The sequence below is a fragment of the Cyanistes caeruleus genome, chromosome 7 (genome assembly GCF_971803275.1).
Source record: "Cyanistes caeruleus chromosome 7, bCyaCae1.hap1.1, whole genome shotgun sequence".
Lineage (NCBI taxonomy): Eukaryota > Metazoa > Chordata > Aves > Passeriformes > Paridae > Cyanistes > Cyanistes caeruleus.
In genome coordinates, this window is record NC_141707.1 from 11,211,657 (window position 1) to 11,229,352 (window position 17,696).

The 17,696-nt window shown below is 41.6% G+C and overlaps 1 protein-coding gene across 19 annotated transcripts in view; it reads left to right on the plus strand.

Moving 5' to 3' along the window:
* Positions 1-17,696, plus strand: part of MFSD6 (major facilitator superfamily domain containing 6) — a 47,232-nt gene that overhangs the window by 17,750 nt on the left and 11,786 nt on the right. For 11 of the 19 annotated variants that reach the window (XM_086898443.1, XM_086898441.1, XM_086898438.1 and 8 more), the window contains 2 exons: positions 9,448-11,044; positions 16,081-16,178. In XM_086898443.1, the coding sequence (XP_086754569.1) occupies positions 9,501-11,044; positions 16,081-16,178 (1,642 nt within the window). In that variant the 5' untranslated portion in view covers positions 9,448-9,500. Of the gene's footprint in view, positions 1-1,198; positions 1,391-1,620; positions 3,169-3,665; positions 4,150-9,447; positions 11,045-16,080; positions 16,179-17,696 lie in introns of those variants that run through there. The other 8 variants (XM_086898429.1, XM_086898447.1, XM_086898448.1 and 5 more) reach the window with 6 other exon arrangements.

Here is a 17,696-nt window from a genome sequence, read left to right on the forward strand (position 1 = left end):
CTCTTTGTGGTTAATTAGCCGTGGGGGAGATACTCAGGGATGACAATTTCTGAAAATCCTTCCAGAGACAGATGATAAACAAGCCTTCTCCTGCCCCAGGTCATCTCTCCTGGGAAATTTAGCTTTTGTCTCCTGCCTCCTTCAGGAGAAGCCTTTAGTGTAGAGGTACACAGGATTTTAGTGGGACGCTATCCTCAATGTGAAGTGAACCCACATACCGTGCCCCATTGGTATGTCGCTGTGGCAGGGGGACAACCTGGAGAGCGTTGCCTTCCATGCCAGCTGGAGTCCCTTTCACTTCAGTCAGAACTCAGATTAAACCGAGGCTCCAATGCCTGTCCTGCCTCTGTTCCTGTTCATCTGCCTCAGTCATGCAGACTTGTAGTTTTCTCTCAATTTCTTCCCTTGGGCAAAATAATGCAAATTCTGTTTTATTCATTGAAAAAAAGGGGGATCCTTCCTTAGAAAAAGGAGATGCAAAATAAGATGCAAGTAGATGACTAATAAGTAGATTACTAATGTGTTTGTTCTGTGGTATCCCAGTTAACAATGCAGCCAGCTCACTGTCCTGGGCAGCAGCAGGAGGGATGGCCAGCGGAGCTTGCTCACTTTATCGACCTGCTTGGATTAGGGCCCAATGTGAACTCCGGTGTGAAGAACACCATCATTTCAGCTTAATCCTCAAACAGCTTCAGGACCTCCTGTTCACTTCAGGGCTGATAAACACACCAAGTATCTGACTGGCCTTTCACTTCGTGACTATTCCCCTTCTTTAGTTTAACACCACTGACCTTTTGATATTGCAGCACGACTCAGCTGTGGCTCAGGAGTTTCTCTCCCTCCCTCCCTCCCTTTTTCTGCCTCGGTAATTAGTGTGGGGGAAAGTTTATGTTGTTGCTGTCGTTGTAAGCATTCAAGTAATTTTATTTGCGTGCAAGTTTAGAAACAGCGTTTCCGAAGAGGCGATGCCAGTGGCTGTGAAAGGCACTAGAGTAATTAATTCCTTCTGCTGTTTGCAACTTGTGAGGAGCAGGAAGCGCTACGAATGTCATTGGGCTGTCGGGGCCCACGAACGCTGCATTTAAGCGCAAGGCCCAGCCCGCGGACCGGCAGGCGGACACAGCCCGTGAGTGGATCGGCCGTGCCGGGGCAGCCCGGGCCCGGCGCGGGCCCCGCGGAGGCGTTGCCGGGCGGCTGCGCGGCCCCCCCGCGGCGGGGCGGGGGGCGGCTCCGTCCCTCCCCGCAGCGCCCCTGCGTGGCGGCGGCGGCGGCGCGGCCCGGCCGGGGGGGCGGGAGGTGCGCGGATCCGCCGCCCGCAGCAGCCGCGGCGGCAGGAAAGGGGCTGCGATGCTCCCGGCCGAGCGCCCCCCCGGAGCCGCCCCCGGGCGAGGTGAGTCAGCGCGGCCCCGCGGTGCGCGGGGGGCCGGGCCGGCAGCCGGGGCCGCCCGGCGGGGCGCCGCCGCCTCCCCTGCCCGTGCTCCGCGGGGACCGGCCCCGCTGGGCGGCCGGGGCCGGCTGTGGCGCACCGAGCCGCTGTGAGCCGCCGGGCTGCGGAGGCCGTTTCTCCCCGGTGTCTGCCCCGGCACCGGCTCCCTCCCACCGGGGCGGCGGGCCTCGTCCGCGCGGCCGCCCGGGATGCTGCCGGTGGGCCCGCGCAGCAGCTTTGCCCCTGGAGGCGTTTCCTGCCGCGCCGGGGCCGGTCAGCTGCGCCTCCACGGAGCCGGCCGATGTGCTGGGTGCCCACCTCGGTGAGGTGCCGGCCCGCTTCTCCTGAAGCTCAGCATCTTGGTTGAAGCGTGCTGCGGCCGAACCATTTAGTGCCCCCTGCCCTCCCCGATGACAGGGTCGTAATCCCGGCGGTGGCAGCTGGCCGGGCCGTGTCCCGCGGGAGCTCCTGCACAGGCATCCCCGCACTTCTCCTTGCTGCCAGCATCCAGGCGTGGCGTTACGTGTGGCTGTCACTCGGAACCAGAGCCCTTACATCCTTAAAATACCATGGGGTTTAGTAAGCGGGTTGTCAGTTGCTCTTCTGTTTATTGGAATAAGCGTAGGAGCAGACACTTATTTAGGAAGTCAGTGCTGAAGGTGCCATAGTTGCTACGGATGCCTGCGATGTTCTAAGTTAGATGGAGTTTAAAATCCGTGTCTGTTCAGCAGCTCTAAAGTTTTAATGGCAGGCTCTTTTTGAATGTTGTGTTAATGAAGAGTGCAGTGTTGAGGAGTGATAAACTTGCACTGATAAACTAGGGCAGAAGAGAAAAGCTGAATAAATGTGGCGCTGAAGTATTTCAGTAAAAACTTGCTCCAAACATAATTACATTACTAAAATATATATTAGGTCTTGTTGTCTGCTAGTTAGTAATGTCCAAGGAAAGAGATTACAAAATGCTAGTTTTCCATCGTGGATTTTTAGTGTGTGTGTTTTTCGTTTCAGTGGGTAGAAATAGTGGACAAAAGGTGACATGTATTTTGTTGTTTGTATTCTCTGAAGGTCCATCAAGGAATAGGAGGAAAGAAAACAATCATCCCTTTAAGGGTGGTATTGGTGGTAGCAGTCATCAACCCAGTAAAAATTGTAAGAAGACTTGAAAAAAAAAATCAAACAGGTTTGAATATGTGCGTAGAAGCTGACAATATGAGGAGCTAATTGGGAGGAAGCTGTGGTTTATCACTAACGTAGCTGGAACTAGGGCACAGCTTGAATGCAGCCTAAAACTCATCTTAATCTTCAGCTACAGTACAATGGGCCTGAGTTAATGTGGAGGTGTGGGAAATTGTGAGCTGTTGACATGATCCATCTGCAGATGTGGCAGTCGGTCCCAGAGGCTGGGATTGCCAGGAAGGCCTTGCTGTCTCGCAGCAGACTGGGACTGCTGCTGCTGCCAGGCTCGGTGGGACAGCTGGGTGCCTGTGTCCCTCCCCAGCGCTGGCAGCAGTGTGTTCCTGGAGTGCTCTGGGCACTGGTTTGTAGCTGAAAGCACACTTGGAAATTACCATCATTAATCAAGTGTAAACCTTGGAGGCAGCTGACAAATTGAAAACTGGTTAAAAAAAAACGGAGGCTGATTTCAACTAAGAACAAACTCTTTAACAAATAGAATCTGCTTGGATGTCTGAATGTGCACATATTAAATGGAAAACAAGATTGGAAAGCAGGAGTCCTAAGATGTGAGTTTAATGGATTTTCTTTAATGGATGAGGATTCATAGCATTCTTTACTTTAATGTTAATACTAGCACTATTGTAGCAACTTCAGACCTATCTTAAGTGCATTAAACATATTAAAAACCTGATCTTGACATATTTCACACATACTGTCATCTCTCAATCTAATTGACTAAATGCCAGTGTGTAGAGTTTTTATATCCATATTGAAGAAGCAGAAAAACCTATAGCACAACACATTAAATAAACGCGTATCAGCAACACAAAATAAAGCAATTTTAAGTGTTAAGTACTGTAGAACAACGTAGTTTCCCTTTGATGGAAACCCTAATTATATTGGTTAATGTTACAACACTTGTGTCTTGCTTTACAGTTGAAACAAGGACATTTCCCAGCACCAAGTTAATTCACTCTATGTGACTTATTTCTGATTTTATGGATTCAGGGTCAGGTGTTCATGCTGGGGCCTCACAGCAGGAACTGCTTACCTTTAGAGAGCAGGGGATGATGAGGGCAGGTGGGTCAACCTGTGGGAATTGTTCTAGGTGGCTTGGCAGGGAACAGCCCATCCAAGGGCTCCGCCTGGAGGTTGGCTTACCTGGGAGAGGCTTGGGAACGTGATGCAAGAGGGAATGAAGTCTAGGCACTTCTCTGTCATGATGTAAGTTGTTTGCATAACATTCTCCTCCTTTTTGGCATGGATGCAGGCGACAGCGCCAGGCTGTTCCGTAGGGGTGAAACTTGCTTAAAAATGAAAAAACAAAATATGGTCTATTATTTATGGCTATTGTAGCAGTGCCTTGTAGGCCTGCTGGATGCAGGGCTTTGTTCTGGAGGTGCTGCACTGATACTGTAGCAGAAAGTCTTTGATCCAAAGGTTTTGTAGCTTGGATCGATGGGAAGGGGGCCTGAGGAGGAGGCAGTATGCATGAGCCGTGTGATGGACGCACTCATGGCTGTCTCACCAGCTGGGGGATGAGTGAGGTGAGCCTTTGTATAGTTTTCAAGTCTACTCTAGCAGACCTGTTGTCGATTGAACAATACTTAGTATTGTTCAATCACTTAAAAAAGTGTTTTGAAGAAAAGTGTTTTGAAGAAAAGTGTTTTCTGTTAACAGATTTTAAAATGTTTTTATGAAAACTTCATGTGGACTTTAATATATTTGCTACAAATTGAGTTTTCTAGCCAGTGAAAGGCTGGAAGGGGTCAACTAAAATGAGATGCCATTCTGGCTGGCTTTGATTTATCTGCACAATGCAAACAGCGAGCTGGTCTGCTCTGTTCCTACAGCTCTGTGTTGTTTGAGAGATTAATTAATCATTCCTGTTCTGGCTATGTTTTCTGAGACTGTATAAATATAAATCATCTACAGTAAGTCATTTTGTTAGGTATTTAATGGGTTAAGCCTCTCTTGATTATTTGCACTGTCTTCTCATGAACTGTCACGGGTTTTTTTTTGGTGGTTTATCTTTTAACATTCACATACATGCAAACCCGGATTTTGAGTCTCTGCTTTGTGACTCTTAATTTTACTTTAATTCTCAAAGCCTAGTGAACGGAATATTTATGCTGAATTAAACTTTATTTTAGAACAAGAGTACACTTTCACCTCAAATCTAACTTTGTCTTGGTCGGCAAAAGAAGTTTCAATGCCTTGTTCTGTAAGTACCATGGTACTTTCCCTGAGAGGTTTAGGGATTTGCTACCCCAGTCTGATCTCTTGATTGACTTCTTTTTTTTTTTTTTTTGAGATATAGTTCAAAGCAGGGGTTTATTTTCTCCAGAGTTTTGGGAAGAGTGACTCCAAGGAGAGAGCTGAGTTTTTAGTATACTATTTTTCTTTGTTTCTTTTGTTTTCTTTGTTTTTATTCTTGTAATGTCAGATTGTGTTGAGCAGATTAGCTTTTTATCCTTTCTGATCTTGAAATCCTGTTAATTATTAGGAGAGACAGACTAAATGAGGATCGATTTAAGAAATAAAAGCAAGAATGCCAAGAAGATACTTAAGTAAATGTAGAATACCCTCCCTCTTTCTACCTAGCTGCCAAAGAGGCTCATTACAGTCCTCAAAATGACCACTGCACTGTCATCACTGAATTTCATGGGACAAATGGTTCTTCCTCCATTCCCAAGATAACTGCTTAAAGGTGCAAGTCTGTAGGGAAGTTTTTATATCTGTTTGCTGGAGATGACTGGATAAAAAACATCTTCTGGATGTAAGGGCTTGACAGTGGATTTTGACTTGCCAGAGGAATAGATATTAAAGCAGGTGACAGCAATCTATAGCAGAAAACTTGGAAAAAAACAAGCCTCTATTATATTAAAAAAAAAAATCCTATCTGTGCAAATTTTATGGTTAACTAATACATTCTTTATATCTGAGGAGAAGCACATGCACTTGTGCATAAAGAGGTTCAGAGTATGTGTGATCTCACAGACTAATCCCCAGTCTGAGAGAGCTGGGTCAGCCGCGCTTCCCGTGCAGCTGTGAGTGAGGGATGTGCGCTCCCAGCCTGGTACAGTGGGATCATGGGCTAGGGGGTAATCAGAACTTTGGGTCTCAATGAGGTTTTTCCCATTGTAGCATTGTAGGGGTGATGGGATAGTGATGAAACAAGGGCTTGGTTCCCAGTTCTGTAGTGGTTTGGTAATGTAAACCTATGTCTAGATAAAAGCTCATTTGTCAGTTGGAGGACCAAAGTGCTTTCTCGTGACACACATGTGCTGCTGTGCTGTGCCCTTGCTGCGCTTCTTCACTTTCCCATTGCTGGGCTTTCTCAGGATTCTTGCACAAGTTCTTTCCAAGTTACATCTTAGGGCTTTCTTGTGTGTTTCTGAATCCTGAGTTTGGGGAAATAGCTCCAAACTGTTACTCCTGTTTTCAGAGTGATGGTACCACTCCGCAGCCTCGTTGATCTCATTTGTCCTGGGTGAGCTGATCACATTCAACTGGCCTCTACAAGAATATTGTGTATTCAACTTCAAATGAGATAAAATTTATTTTCTCTCTGAAATCCATCTGTTAACTCTCTTAACCTTTCTTCCTTATTTCTATTCTCGGTTGTTCATTTGTAACTTGCCAGTTGTGCTTGTCTTCTGTCCTCATCTTGTGCATTAGAAATGTACATTTGTAACGTAAAGGTACCGTATTTGAAGGCAATGGTTAAAATAACCAGTAGATAATTAGTCTCTTATCACTGAGAAGTATATTGTTTTTTCCATCTGTCTAGTTTGCTGCACGTTCAATCCCTGAATGGCTCGAGTTTTTGTCAATAGAAGGAAAGCACCATAGGTTCAGGGTTTTTGCAGATTTTTTTCAGTTCCGTTCTTTTTCAGTCATTTATTTTTAGAGTTTAAAAGTTTAAAACATTGTTTAATAAGACTTTCAAAAACCTGACTCCTAAACAAACTAGTGATCAAAACAATAAAGAATGCCATATGGCTCCTACCACTCTTGATGCTGTAATATTTCTGAAGAGTATATTCTGTATTATTAATAACATTCAGTGCTCTTAGTATGGGAAAATATTTACTGAAATTATTACGAAATATACTTTTCATAGAGTTCTAGCCCAGGATGTTCTAGTCAGAATATCAGGAGTGGATCTTTTGGATTATGCAAATGCAGTGTGTTAGAAGATGGATGCTGAGGCCGATATAAATTTTGGATGGGGGAAGAATATGCAGCAACTGAAGTGTTTAAAGATAACCAGTATCATAATATTTGTTATGTACTCACTATTCATGCAACATACGAAACTGAAATTCCACTTGAATAGAAAAGGGAAGTGAAATTAAAAAAGATTGAATACTAATTGCTCTAAAAGCCTTCAGTATAATTTATATGAAACCAGATGGTTCAGAACTCATATACAGGAATAAGCTTGTTTAAATCAGGATGATTTCAAGCCATACTTACAAAGGTGTCCTAAAATATCCACACGGTTAAAATGTGAGTTTTATCTTGTCGTGTCTGGGGAACAGGAAATCTATTCTTCAAAAGTAAATGCTGTAAAGCTCTGATGCAGCAAGCAAGTTGCTGTTAACAGATGAGCGTATACTGAAAGCTCAGTTACATCCCCTTGACATAAGTGGGGCCCTGCACAAGATCTGGAGTCTTTGTTGTCAAAGAAAAGCAAGGCATAAAGAAAATAAGAGCACAGATGATGACTGGTCTAATTTACTCATTAGAAGGGCTTCTTTTATGGATATAGAAATGTGCAAGAACCCCACAGTTCTTCCACCTGTCAGGTGGATATGGCTGGCTGAACCGAAAATTGCAGGAGCTCACTAGACAGCTGCTGGGTTTTGGTTCATGTGGCTTTTGATGGTAACAGGTAAGAGCAAGAAAATGTACTTTCACATTTGACTGTTCTAACAACTTAATTAGGACTGTCTAATCTTTTGACAGATTAAATACTTTTTTAAAATTTAATCGGATTGTCTCTGAAGAAACTGGAGGAAAAAACTTCAGTCTCTGTGTATGTGCTGGCCTGGTTTTCATTTACGTCTGACCTTGAATACATGCATATTTAAGGTTCCAAGATTTGTACGTAGCCTTTTCTCCCAAACAAGAGATCCTCGTAGATAGTATCCCATAGAAATGACATTTAAAAGTGAAAAGCATACACTAACCTTATGTGTGTTTGGGAGATTAATGATGGTATTTTTAGACATGCCTTTTACTGAACTGTGTAAGGTTTAGATTATTTTCATGAACTGTCATTTATAGAAATATCCATGACTTGTTGTCAGCTATTACATATATGTTGAATCAATAGGAAACAATTTAACATATTAGTGAATGTTAGTCACTTTTCTCTTATTTGCCTTTGTCAGTATTAAATAATCCATTCCAAACCCATTGTCAGTATTAAATAATAATGAATTATAATTAATTTATTTAAAGGCACTGAATATACTGTTGCATGACTGATTTTAAAGGAATGATATTGTGCTTTCAGATGAGTGATGAAAGACTTACCTCATTGTCCTCTTCTACTTGGAATAAAGTGCAGATCTGCAAAAAAATACTTATCATGGAATGATATAATATCCTGAGTTGGAAGGAACTCAGTAGGATCATCCTGCCCAGCTTCAAATTCTTAGAGCAGGTCCAGATCATAAATTGAATGCTCTTCAAGAAATTTCAGGTTCTTTTGGTTCTCCTTTCAAATATTGTACCTTGAAAAAGTTCCTCTGTGATAGTAATACTAACCCAAACAGCAAAGGGGTAACAAAACAAAAATATATGAATGTTTAACTTTTTCACAATGAACATAAGCTAATCTTACTAGGTTAAATTTAAAGATATTAAACAATAGAAAAATTGTTTTTTAATAATGATTTGGAGCTGACAGCCTGCTGGCAGAGCTGGTTTTTATCCTTTGAAAAGGAAGCTTTTCTTAGCTAGGCTAGTTTATTGGAATGAGTTGTTTTTAAATGTGAAAGCTGGTTGGTCACTCAAACTCTGAGGAATGTTTAATTTATTTTTTAGTGTTGCTTATCAATTTTGCAGGCTCTTTTGCAGAAGATAAGCACAGGCAGCTGCAGTGCTGTTACCTCCCAGACCACCTTTTTTCAATTTCAGAATTTGACTTGAAGATACCTTTATAGGGCCCATCTTCCTTTCTTTGCTCCCAGGTCTTTGATGTCTTTGAGGTTGTTATCCTAATTTTGATCTTAAAGCCCCATCCTAATTCCCACCTCTCTTCCCATTCAGCCTAGAAGCTCAAGCATCCCATCAATTTCTGCTGTAGTTGTGGAATGCTTAGAAAAATGTGTTTCAAGAGGAGACTGATGAACATTTTGAAGGCCATCATGAGGCTTCAGATAGTAATTTGTTTTATCAAAATAACCTGGATATATGTGGCTGCATTGCTTAATTAGAAAATCATGACTATCCTTTGGCATAGGAGGGAATACTGGGAATAAAGCAGTTAGCCCTGGGGGAGAAAAGTCAACTTGAAAGAAGAGACTTGCAAATTCTAGCACTTAATTGCCACAGTAACTCTGAATTTATAAGCTATTCTCTCCCCTAAACATGAAAGATGTTTTACTGCACAATATAAAAGCTGCTGTAGGGAGAACTTCACAGAATTGATTATAAAACACGTTTTTATTGATGCTCCCATGTACCACTAGTCTAGACAAATGGCCTTTCCTACCCTGAATACTTGCTTGGGAATGTTACTTCTAAGAAAAATGCTTTGTCCTTGATGGCTGGAACTTCAGGTCTGCTCCCCTGTGGTACCTTAACCACCTTATGTTCTTTGTTCACAGGGTAGCCCTAGTTCCTTGAGAGTCCACCAGATATTGGATGCTTGTGGTAAACCATGGCAGCTGATGATAAGGTGGCCATTCTAACTGATGATGAAGAAGAGCAGAAGAGAAAGTATGTGCTTGCTGATCCTTTCAATGGCATTTCCAAGGATCAAGACTTGCCACCCAATAATGAATCCCCTTCGACAGAGACAACCACTGTCCCAGATGAAGAGCTGGATTGGTTAGAAAAGCACTGTGTCAAAATAAACAATGATCTTCTAATCTCAAAGGTCTTTTATTTTTTCTTCTATTCTGCATATGGCTCTCTCTACCCCTTGCTGCCCGTGTACTACAAGCAGCTGGGTATGACACCCAGCCAGAGCGGACTTCTGGTGGGCATCAGGTACTTCATTGAGTTTTGCAGTGCACCCTTCTGGGGAGTGGTGGCAGATCGCTTCAAGAAAGGCAAGATTGTCCTCCTGTTTTCGCTTTTATGCTGGGTTTTGTTTAACCTGGGCATTGGATTTGTGAGACCAGCCACCTTAAGATGTGTACCAAAGGGCCTTCCCCCAGCACATCCAACCAACGCAAGCAGCCTTTTAACAACAATTCTGCAAAATGCCTCGATGTCTTCTCCACTAACCACAGTGAGTGGTGCATCCCCAAAAGTTCGTGGGAGGAGAGACCTGGTCACTTCCAGTCCAGTCACTTTGGAAACAACAGGGACACCTAATCCCGAAATAACATTCCTGGTACCTACACAGAGCAATGATGAGGATTTTACCTTGGAAAACAGTACCCATTTGATTTTGAAAAGCACCGCCACTAGCCCAGCCTCACCAGGGAACACAACTCTGAGCACCACCCCAGCTTCCATCAGCACAAAGCCGATGCCTTCTGACCAAGTTGTGCTCGTTTATGATCAACAAGAAGTAGAGGCCATCTTTCTACTCATTCTGCTGGTTGTCATAATAGGAGAATTCTTCAGTGCTTCCTCTGTTACCATTGTGGACACCATAACTCTGCAGTACCTCGGCAAGCACAGGGACCGGTATGGATTGCAGCGTATGTGGGGATCTCTGGGCTGGGGGCTGGCCATGCTCTCCGTGGGAATTGGAATTGACTATACTCACACAGAAGTTGCCATTGAAGGTCAAGGATGTAAAGCTCCAGAGTACAAAAACTACAGGATCGTTTTCATTGTTTTTGGTGTCCTCATGACGATGGCGTTAATTGTGGCCACCCAGTTTCGATTTCATTACACGCACTTCAGACAAGACGAAAATAAGAGAAAAGAGGTAGAGATCTCACAGGTGGACAGAAATGCCTCCAATGCATCTTCAGATAACACTCCTACCAGTATGAGCCAGTCGCAGTCTTTCAGTTTTTGGGACCTAATTAAACTGCTATGCAGTATCCAGTATGGCTCCGTGCTCTTCGTGGCCTGGTTCATGGGGTTTGGATATGGCTTTGTGTTCACCTTTCTGTACTGGCACTTAGAAGACCTGAATGGCACCACCACTCTCTTTGGAGTTTGTTCTGTGCTCAGTCATGTGTCTGAGCTCACTGCCTACTTCTTCAGCCACAAACTCATTGAATTGGTTGGTCACATCAGGTAAGATGGCAGTAGCCATTAAAGAGCTAAAAAATGGTGACTCTCAGGTTCAGCCCTTGTGCTGCAAAGTGAAACTCAAGCTAATGTTTTTTGGTTTGTTTTTTTTTTAAATTCAAAGTCCCGCTCAGTTATGTGGCTCACATGATGGATTTTTTTTGTTGTTATTTTAAGAGCTGAAAATGCTCTGAAATGCTTGCTTTGCATTTGAGATGCACATTAGTATGTGCTTGTTCCTTGATGCATTGCTCTGTTAGAGATCTTTACAAATTGCCACCCACTCAAGGGTTGTCTGTTTTGACATACAAATACCATTAGTTTTTCCATCTTTTTTCCTGTGAGTAGTAGCATTCTGCAAACTTCCTTCTTTAGCTTGGCTCCCCTTACAGGGCAGTTCATTGCCTTCACAGTAGCCTGGAAAGGTGTCAGCTCCAGGCTGAGAGGGGAGAAGCTGAGCTGAGGAAACGAGGTGAGCACCTCCTGTGTACATGGCCTCGTAATCAGACTCTGGGTGTTGGCAGAATGAGGTTGCAGCCTGGCAGTGTCACTTACCAGTTCAGGGCTTGCTCTCCTCCTTTAGTTGCTGCAGTGTGTGTCAGCTATGAAGTGAGATGGCTGCAGGGTTTGCCCTGTTGTCTTTGCCTTGTGTAAGTGAAAGTGACTGCTTCCAGCACGTTAGTGAACACTGGTTGCCAGTAAACTCACTAATTTGACTCAATTTCCACATATTCTAAATCCCTCTACTGCTCCTTAAAAAAGCACAGGGTGGAAAGACAGGGAAGACTTGAGCTAATAAAGCTGCAAAGGTGGGGTTTTTTTATGTTTACTCAGGTATTCTGTGCATCTAAGCACAGAGCTGTGTGTTGTTAGCATCATATCCTTTCCAAGTGCCCAGTTTATAATCATACAATCATTGAGATGTAAGTATTTTTAAGCTGTTTGCAATTATCTTTTTGTGCATTTTGTTTTAAGGTTTTGCTCTTTGTTTTGGTTTTATTGGAATGAATATTTTTATTCATTTGACCTCTACTAAAAAAGCTTGAGATGTTTAGCACAATAATTTTTTAGAGATTACTTAAAAGATGGAGTTCTTTCTTACTTTAAACTGAGGAGGATCTTTTTACTTAGAGTCAGTCTCAATCTCTGAATTTGACAATAATTGGTAAGAGAAAATGACACCTTGCATGCAAAGCCTGGAGGAAGGATATGATGATGGAGGAGTGGTGAGAACAGATCACAGTCTTGATAGCTAAAGATAGCTTGGGTATGCTCTTTCAATGCACATTATAGTACAAAATTCAGGCTTAGACTTCAACTAAGTAAAGAGTGAAAACCAAAAGAGTGGTAGGATTGTAAATAAGATGAAATAGAAGGGATGGGAGCATTGCCCAGTGAAAAGAAGGATGATGCATGGGATTAGCTCAATTTTTTTTATTATTATTATCTTATTTTATTTTTATTTTTTTGACACTGCCAAGCCTGTGAAGCCAATACTGGATCAAAATTAAATTGTTTAAACACTAGTCCTTATTTGCTATGAAACAGCATTCTACATACCTACACCTGGGAAATGCACATTAGTCATATTTTAGTGTTACCTAATGCTTACTTGTGTTTAGTCATCACAGTTTGAGATGACTCCTCCTGGTTGCCTGCTGCCTTGTACTTTCTGAACTTTGTGTGTTTGAGAGGAGTCAAGCTTTTTTCTTTTTTTTCCCCCCAAAAAATGGGTAGCAGTTCATAGCTCATTTTCTTTGACAGATCTGTATATGTGTTGTCTGCTGCCTTCTAGTGCAGATAATAATTTTCCTATTAATAAGAGCCAATAGCCTGCAACTCTATATCCTTAGCCAGAAGCATTTGGCATTGATATTTTATCTGCCTTTTAATAGCTCAAAATTCCTTTCTTCTGCATTGTTGGACTTGTAGATGTAGACATTCTTTCTATATATTTGAATATTTATCATTCTGGTTTTCTTTCTGTGCTGAGTGTTTGAAGACAGGCATGAGTACCAGATTTGCCTGTATTGTCACAGTAGCAGGAGAAAATGCTATTGAATGTCCTTTATAGAATTACAAGAAAACAGGCTTACACCTTTTCAAACGGAAGCTCAGTTTCCCTTTTCAAGAATTATAAATCTTTCTGTTTCTACCATTGTATGTGGTGCCATAAAACCCTTACAACAGTTTGAAAGCTTTTATGTTTTCACAGTTTTTAAAAACTAACGTTCAAATTATTGTCCAGGCGTTTTACGCATGACCATATTAAATATTTTCTGATTAAAATAACCAGTTTCTGACTTTGTTAGCGTTACTATTTGTACCCTTGTGCAGTGCATGCGTGCTTGTAGTGTTTTTTTGAGAGGATATTAGGAAGAAATTCTTTACTGTGGGGGTGGTGAGGCCTAGCACAGGTTGCCCAGAGAAGCTGTGTTCCAGGGTCACTCTGTTCCAGGGTGTCCCAATCCTGGAATTGTTCAACACCAGGCTGGATGGGGCTTTGAACAACCTGGTCTGATGAATGGAGTCCCTGCCTATGGCAGAGGGGCTGGAACTGGATGACCTTTGAGATCTCTTCCAACCCAAACCATTCTATGTTACTGTGACAAAAAAGTGTACAAAACTGGTTATGAAATATTTAGACCCCACCTGGTGTAGAAGCACTCAAAACTGCCAGTGACTTTAGAAGATGATGTCAAGCTCTGAAAATAACTTCCTACTTGAGGTTAAGCTCAAATGTGTTTGTCTGACCGCAGTTCCAGCATGTGAGTTTTTATGGGAGGCATAGACTGGTAGTCATGGCTGTAAACAGCTTGTTCCTTGACACAAATATAGATTCGGTGCTTTAAATATTTAACTGTGAATTGAGTATGGTGCCTCTGTGGGTACTGCATATAGAGTTCATAAGGAACATCTGTTTACATTTTCCATTTAGGTCTGATAAGAAACCTAAGTGATTATTATAAATGCATTTTTGAAAAGACTCTGTAAATACACAAAAGTTTTTATGTGACGTACCCCTCCAAAACCATATTTATAGAAATCTTCATAAACTGTAATTTACCTAAAATTCTGTACATATATTCTAACAAATTAAGAGGTAGAACCTGACTAAATTGCTGCTCTTAAACTCTGAATCCAAATCTTTCTGCAAATGTAACGTGTTGGAAAAACACAGGTAGGCGAGTGGTTAGTGATGATGGAAAAGCTCTGAAGAAGGAGGAGGTCACATCTCTGGTCTGGCTGTGCTAGGGAGCAGCTGAGCTAGGAAGACAGTTCTTGGCCAACAGACAAAGGTTTTGATAGACAAAAGTGAAATTAAACTGTCTAGAACTCATCACAAACAGAGAGGTGCATCTGTACTGCTGCTGAGGAAAAACAAATGTACATGGTGAAGCCATTCCTTTCCTTACTCCTTGAGAGTATGCATCACCCTGGGCCTTTCTGCTAGGGGAATGAAGACAGGAGCCTGCAGACCTTGTGAGTTTGGTTACCTTTTGAGGCCAAAATGTCCTAATATGTTTCAGAAACGTGGTTGTGCATAAGAACTACATTAAGTTGTGGCTATGGAAGGAACCAAGTTATTTGTTTGGAACAGAAGGCATTTATTAAAGGATGAGATGAAATTTACAATTCATAGCACAAAGAACAAGTTTGTTCTCATTATTGTATAATAGTGAACTTTTTCATGGCTTCCCATGTTTTCTTCCTTGAATGCTTGGGCTTGTGTTGCCTATAGGCAGCTTAAACCAGCTATTCATGGACCTCACATAGATCTGGAAGTATCACAGCTTGGTTTGATGTATGAATGAGGGGGGATGACTTCCTGCCAGCTTGCCCTACTTATTGAAAGTAAATTCATGTTGTGAAATGCACAGGCCTTTTTCGATGTCACTGACATGATGAAAACTGTGGATTTTTCACTGTCACCCTGTGTGTTTGGAGACCTCAGATGTTGACAAGATGCTGTGTTTTTGTGATGGCATCTCACTCTAGATTTTCCAGTGGCTCTGTACCATTTAATTAAATCTCGGTGTGTATTTGTAGAAAAACTAACTGAAAAGGCAACACAAAGAATAAAGAGCCCTTTCACAGGATCAGTGCTTCACCATAATTATCAATTGCATTTATTTCACTTACGCCAAACCAAGGTTCAAACAACAAGCCCAATTTGGACAATAAATTATCCTTGTCCCTGAAAAAAATCTTTAAAGGTTGCAATAGTGCCTTTTCTCAAGCTGTAAACATGTTTTCAATTAAGTCTTTGTTTCCCAAGATCCATCTAAAAATAAGAGGAAGATAGCTGGATGAATGAGCACCCCAGAGGGAAGCTGTGCTAAATCTAAAAACTGGAAGAGAAGAGTCATCAGGTTAAATGTGCAATGGGAAATGCACTTCACAAATAGTCTTTGTATTTCATTGTTTAAAAGCTGTTATAAGAGATTTTTTTTTCCCCTCTAAATTCTGAGATGCAGCATCTGCTGCTTTTCAACAGGATGGCTAAGTTTTATCCTGAGGCATGTTGTTATAAACCATATTGCTTCTGTGGGATGTGTTTTAGAGTGGTTCTGAGCAGTTTCCAGATACTGGGACTATAAACTTATATTAATTGGGTTAAAATTAATTCCTTTAATACAAACCTGCTCCAGGCTTTCATTGAAATGGGAGAATGAATCTCTGGATGATTAGAAAAGAAGGTTGTTTGGAAAGGATGTTGAATGCACTCAGAAATTATCTTTCAGAAACACAATCCCATTTAGAGTGTGGCATAGGACTACAGAGCTCAGTTAAAAGCTCAGTGGGTTTTCTGTCTCTTTGATTTATTTTTTTTTTCTATTAGGATTTTGAATGTGTTGAATGGGCAAGAGGAGAGTTTGTTTGGGTGCAGGACTTAAAGGATGTATTTTGTGTTGAGCAAATGCTTTAGACTGGCAAACTGTATGCATGCAAATAACTTCTAAATCAGTAAGCTACATTATAACATACCAGAAAGGGAAAGTGCAGACTATCCTGACTTCTCCTTTCTTTATTTCCTTTAGAGTGCTTTATATTGGCCTTGCCTGTAACACAGCACGATACATCTACATCTCATATCTGGAAAATGCCTGGACCGTTCTTCCGATGGAAGTGCTTCAAGGTAAGACCTTCCAGCACAAGATCAGGAGCTTCCATTAATCTTGTTTTCAAGTGAGCTATCCTTAAGTGAAAAATCTGGTATTTCTCTATTTTTTTGACCACGAATACCTCAGGATGCAGGTTCATAGAGCACATAAGCCATTACTGTTTATCCTGGAAATATTTGACGTCAAAAGGGTGGGTGTGCATTTGATTGTGCACATTTCTCTGTTTGTTCAAACACAACTGTGTGAGACCAACACACCCTTTAAATAAACAAAGAGACAGAAGCATGAGCTGGGTACACACCTACTGCAAATCCTGTTTGGTGATAAATGTGAACTTCATTAAATGGCAGAGGTTGAAGTCCTTGAAAGGATGCCGCAAAAAAACTCCAAATATAGTCTGGGTCATTCTGTCTCTGTTAAAATATTTCAGTTTATCACTTCCATCAGTACTTCTAGATTATAGAATTTTTGTTTTAATAATAATAACGTCTGTATTGAGAACAGACGTTCTCTCAATAGCTGTCTCATTGTTAAGAGAACTTCTTTAAGAGACATGCTCTTTCACAGACTTACTCACAAGGACAGAGGTGTGGTCTGTTGACAAGTAACTTGAGTCCTGTTTTCAAATCCTGTTGTAGAAGTCTGTAAGAACTTTATTGCAATATTAAAAAATACATTGTTCTAGCTTAGTTTTTATGGCCTTTTTTTGTGTCTTTGTGGTGGATACCACTTCACAAAACCATGAAAAAGTGGAACTATTTTGCTTTCTAGTTCTTCAGTGTTTGAAGAATACCATTTCTGACCATCTTTTTTAAGCCAGTATTTTGGTTTTGTACAATAATACTTAGAAATTATTCTACAGATTATACTTGGAAGCTTTATTCTTCCATGTGCAGCATAACTTGAATTTAAATCAATTTTTTCTCTACTATACTTACAGAAGTCTTAGTAAGCTAGACTTGGAGTTAGAAAATGCCATTACAGAGCACTGTGTGGATCTCTCCATACACAGAGACCCACTTGTGTCCTGGCTCCTTAACCTTCCAAGCTAATAAAACCAGTAGATTATGTTACAATTGCCACAACAGCAAGCTTCTGAATTTTGTTATTAAAAAGCCCCCAAACCACAACTATTGAATTGATGCTTCATTGTGCATACAGAGTGTTAAAATAGGAATGTGTAAGAAAGAACCTGAAGAATGATTATACCACCCGCTGGAACATCTGGGGAAAACAAATGATGAATACAAAGCTTTGGGTGTTGCCTTTTAGGTAATCCTATTTTAGAGATATCCCATATCAAAATATAGGAAAAAGCCCTTGCAGTTTCACCAATACAGCCATAACTTTGTGCCTTGAAGCATCCTTTAAGTCATGTCTGAAAAAGAAGTTTCTTGCACTTTGAACATGTTTTTTATTCTGCTGAAATTTCAATCTGAATTGCACAATATGTGGGTTTGCCTTTGCATGCAGCAAGGCTGTGAGGGAGTGGTTTTGGTGGGGGGTTTTGTGTGGCACTATCCTGAGTAACT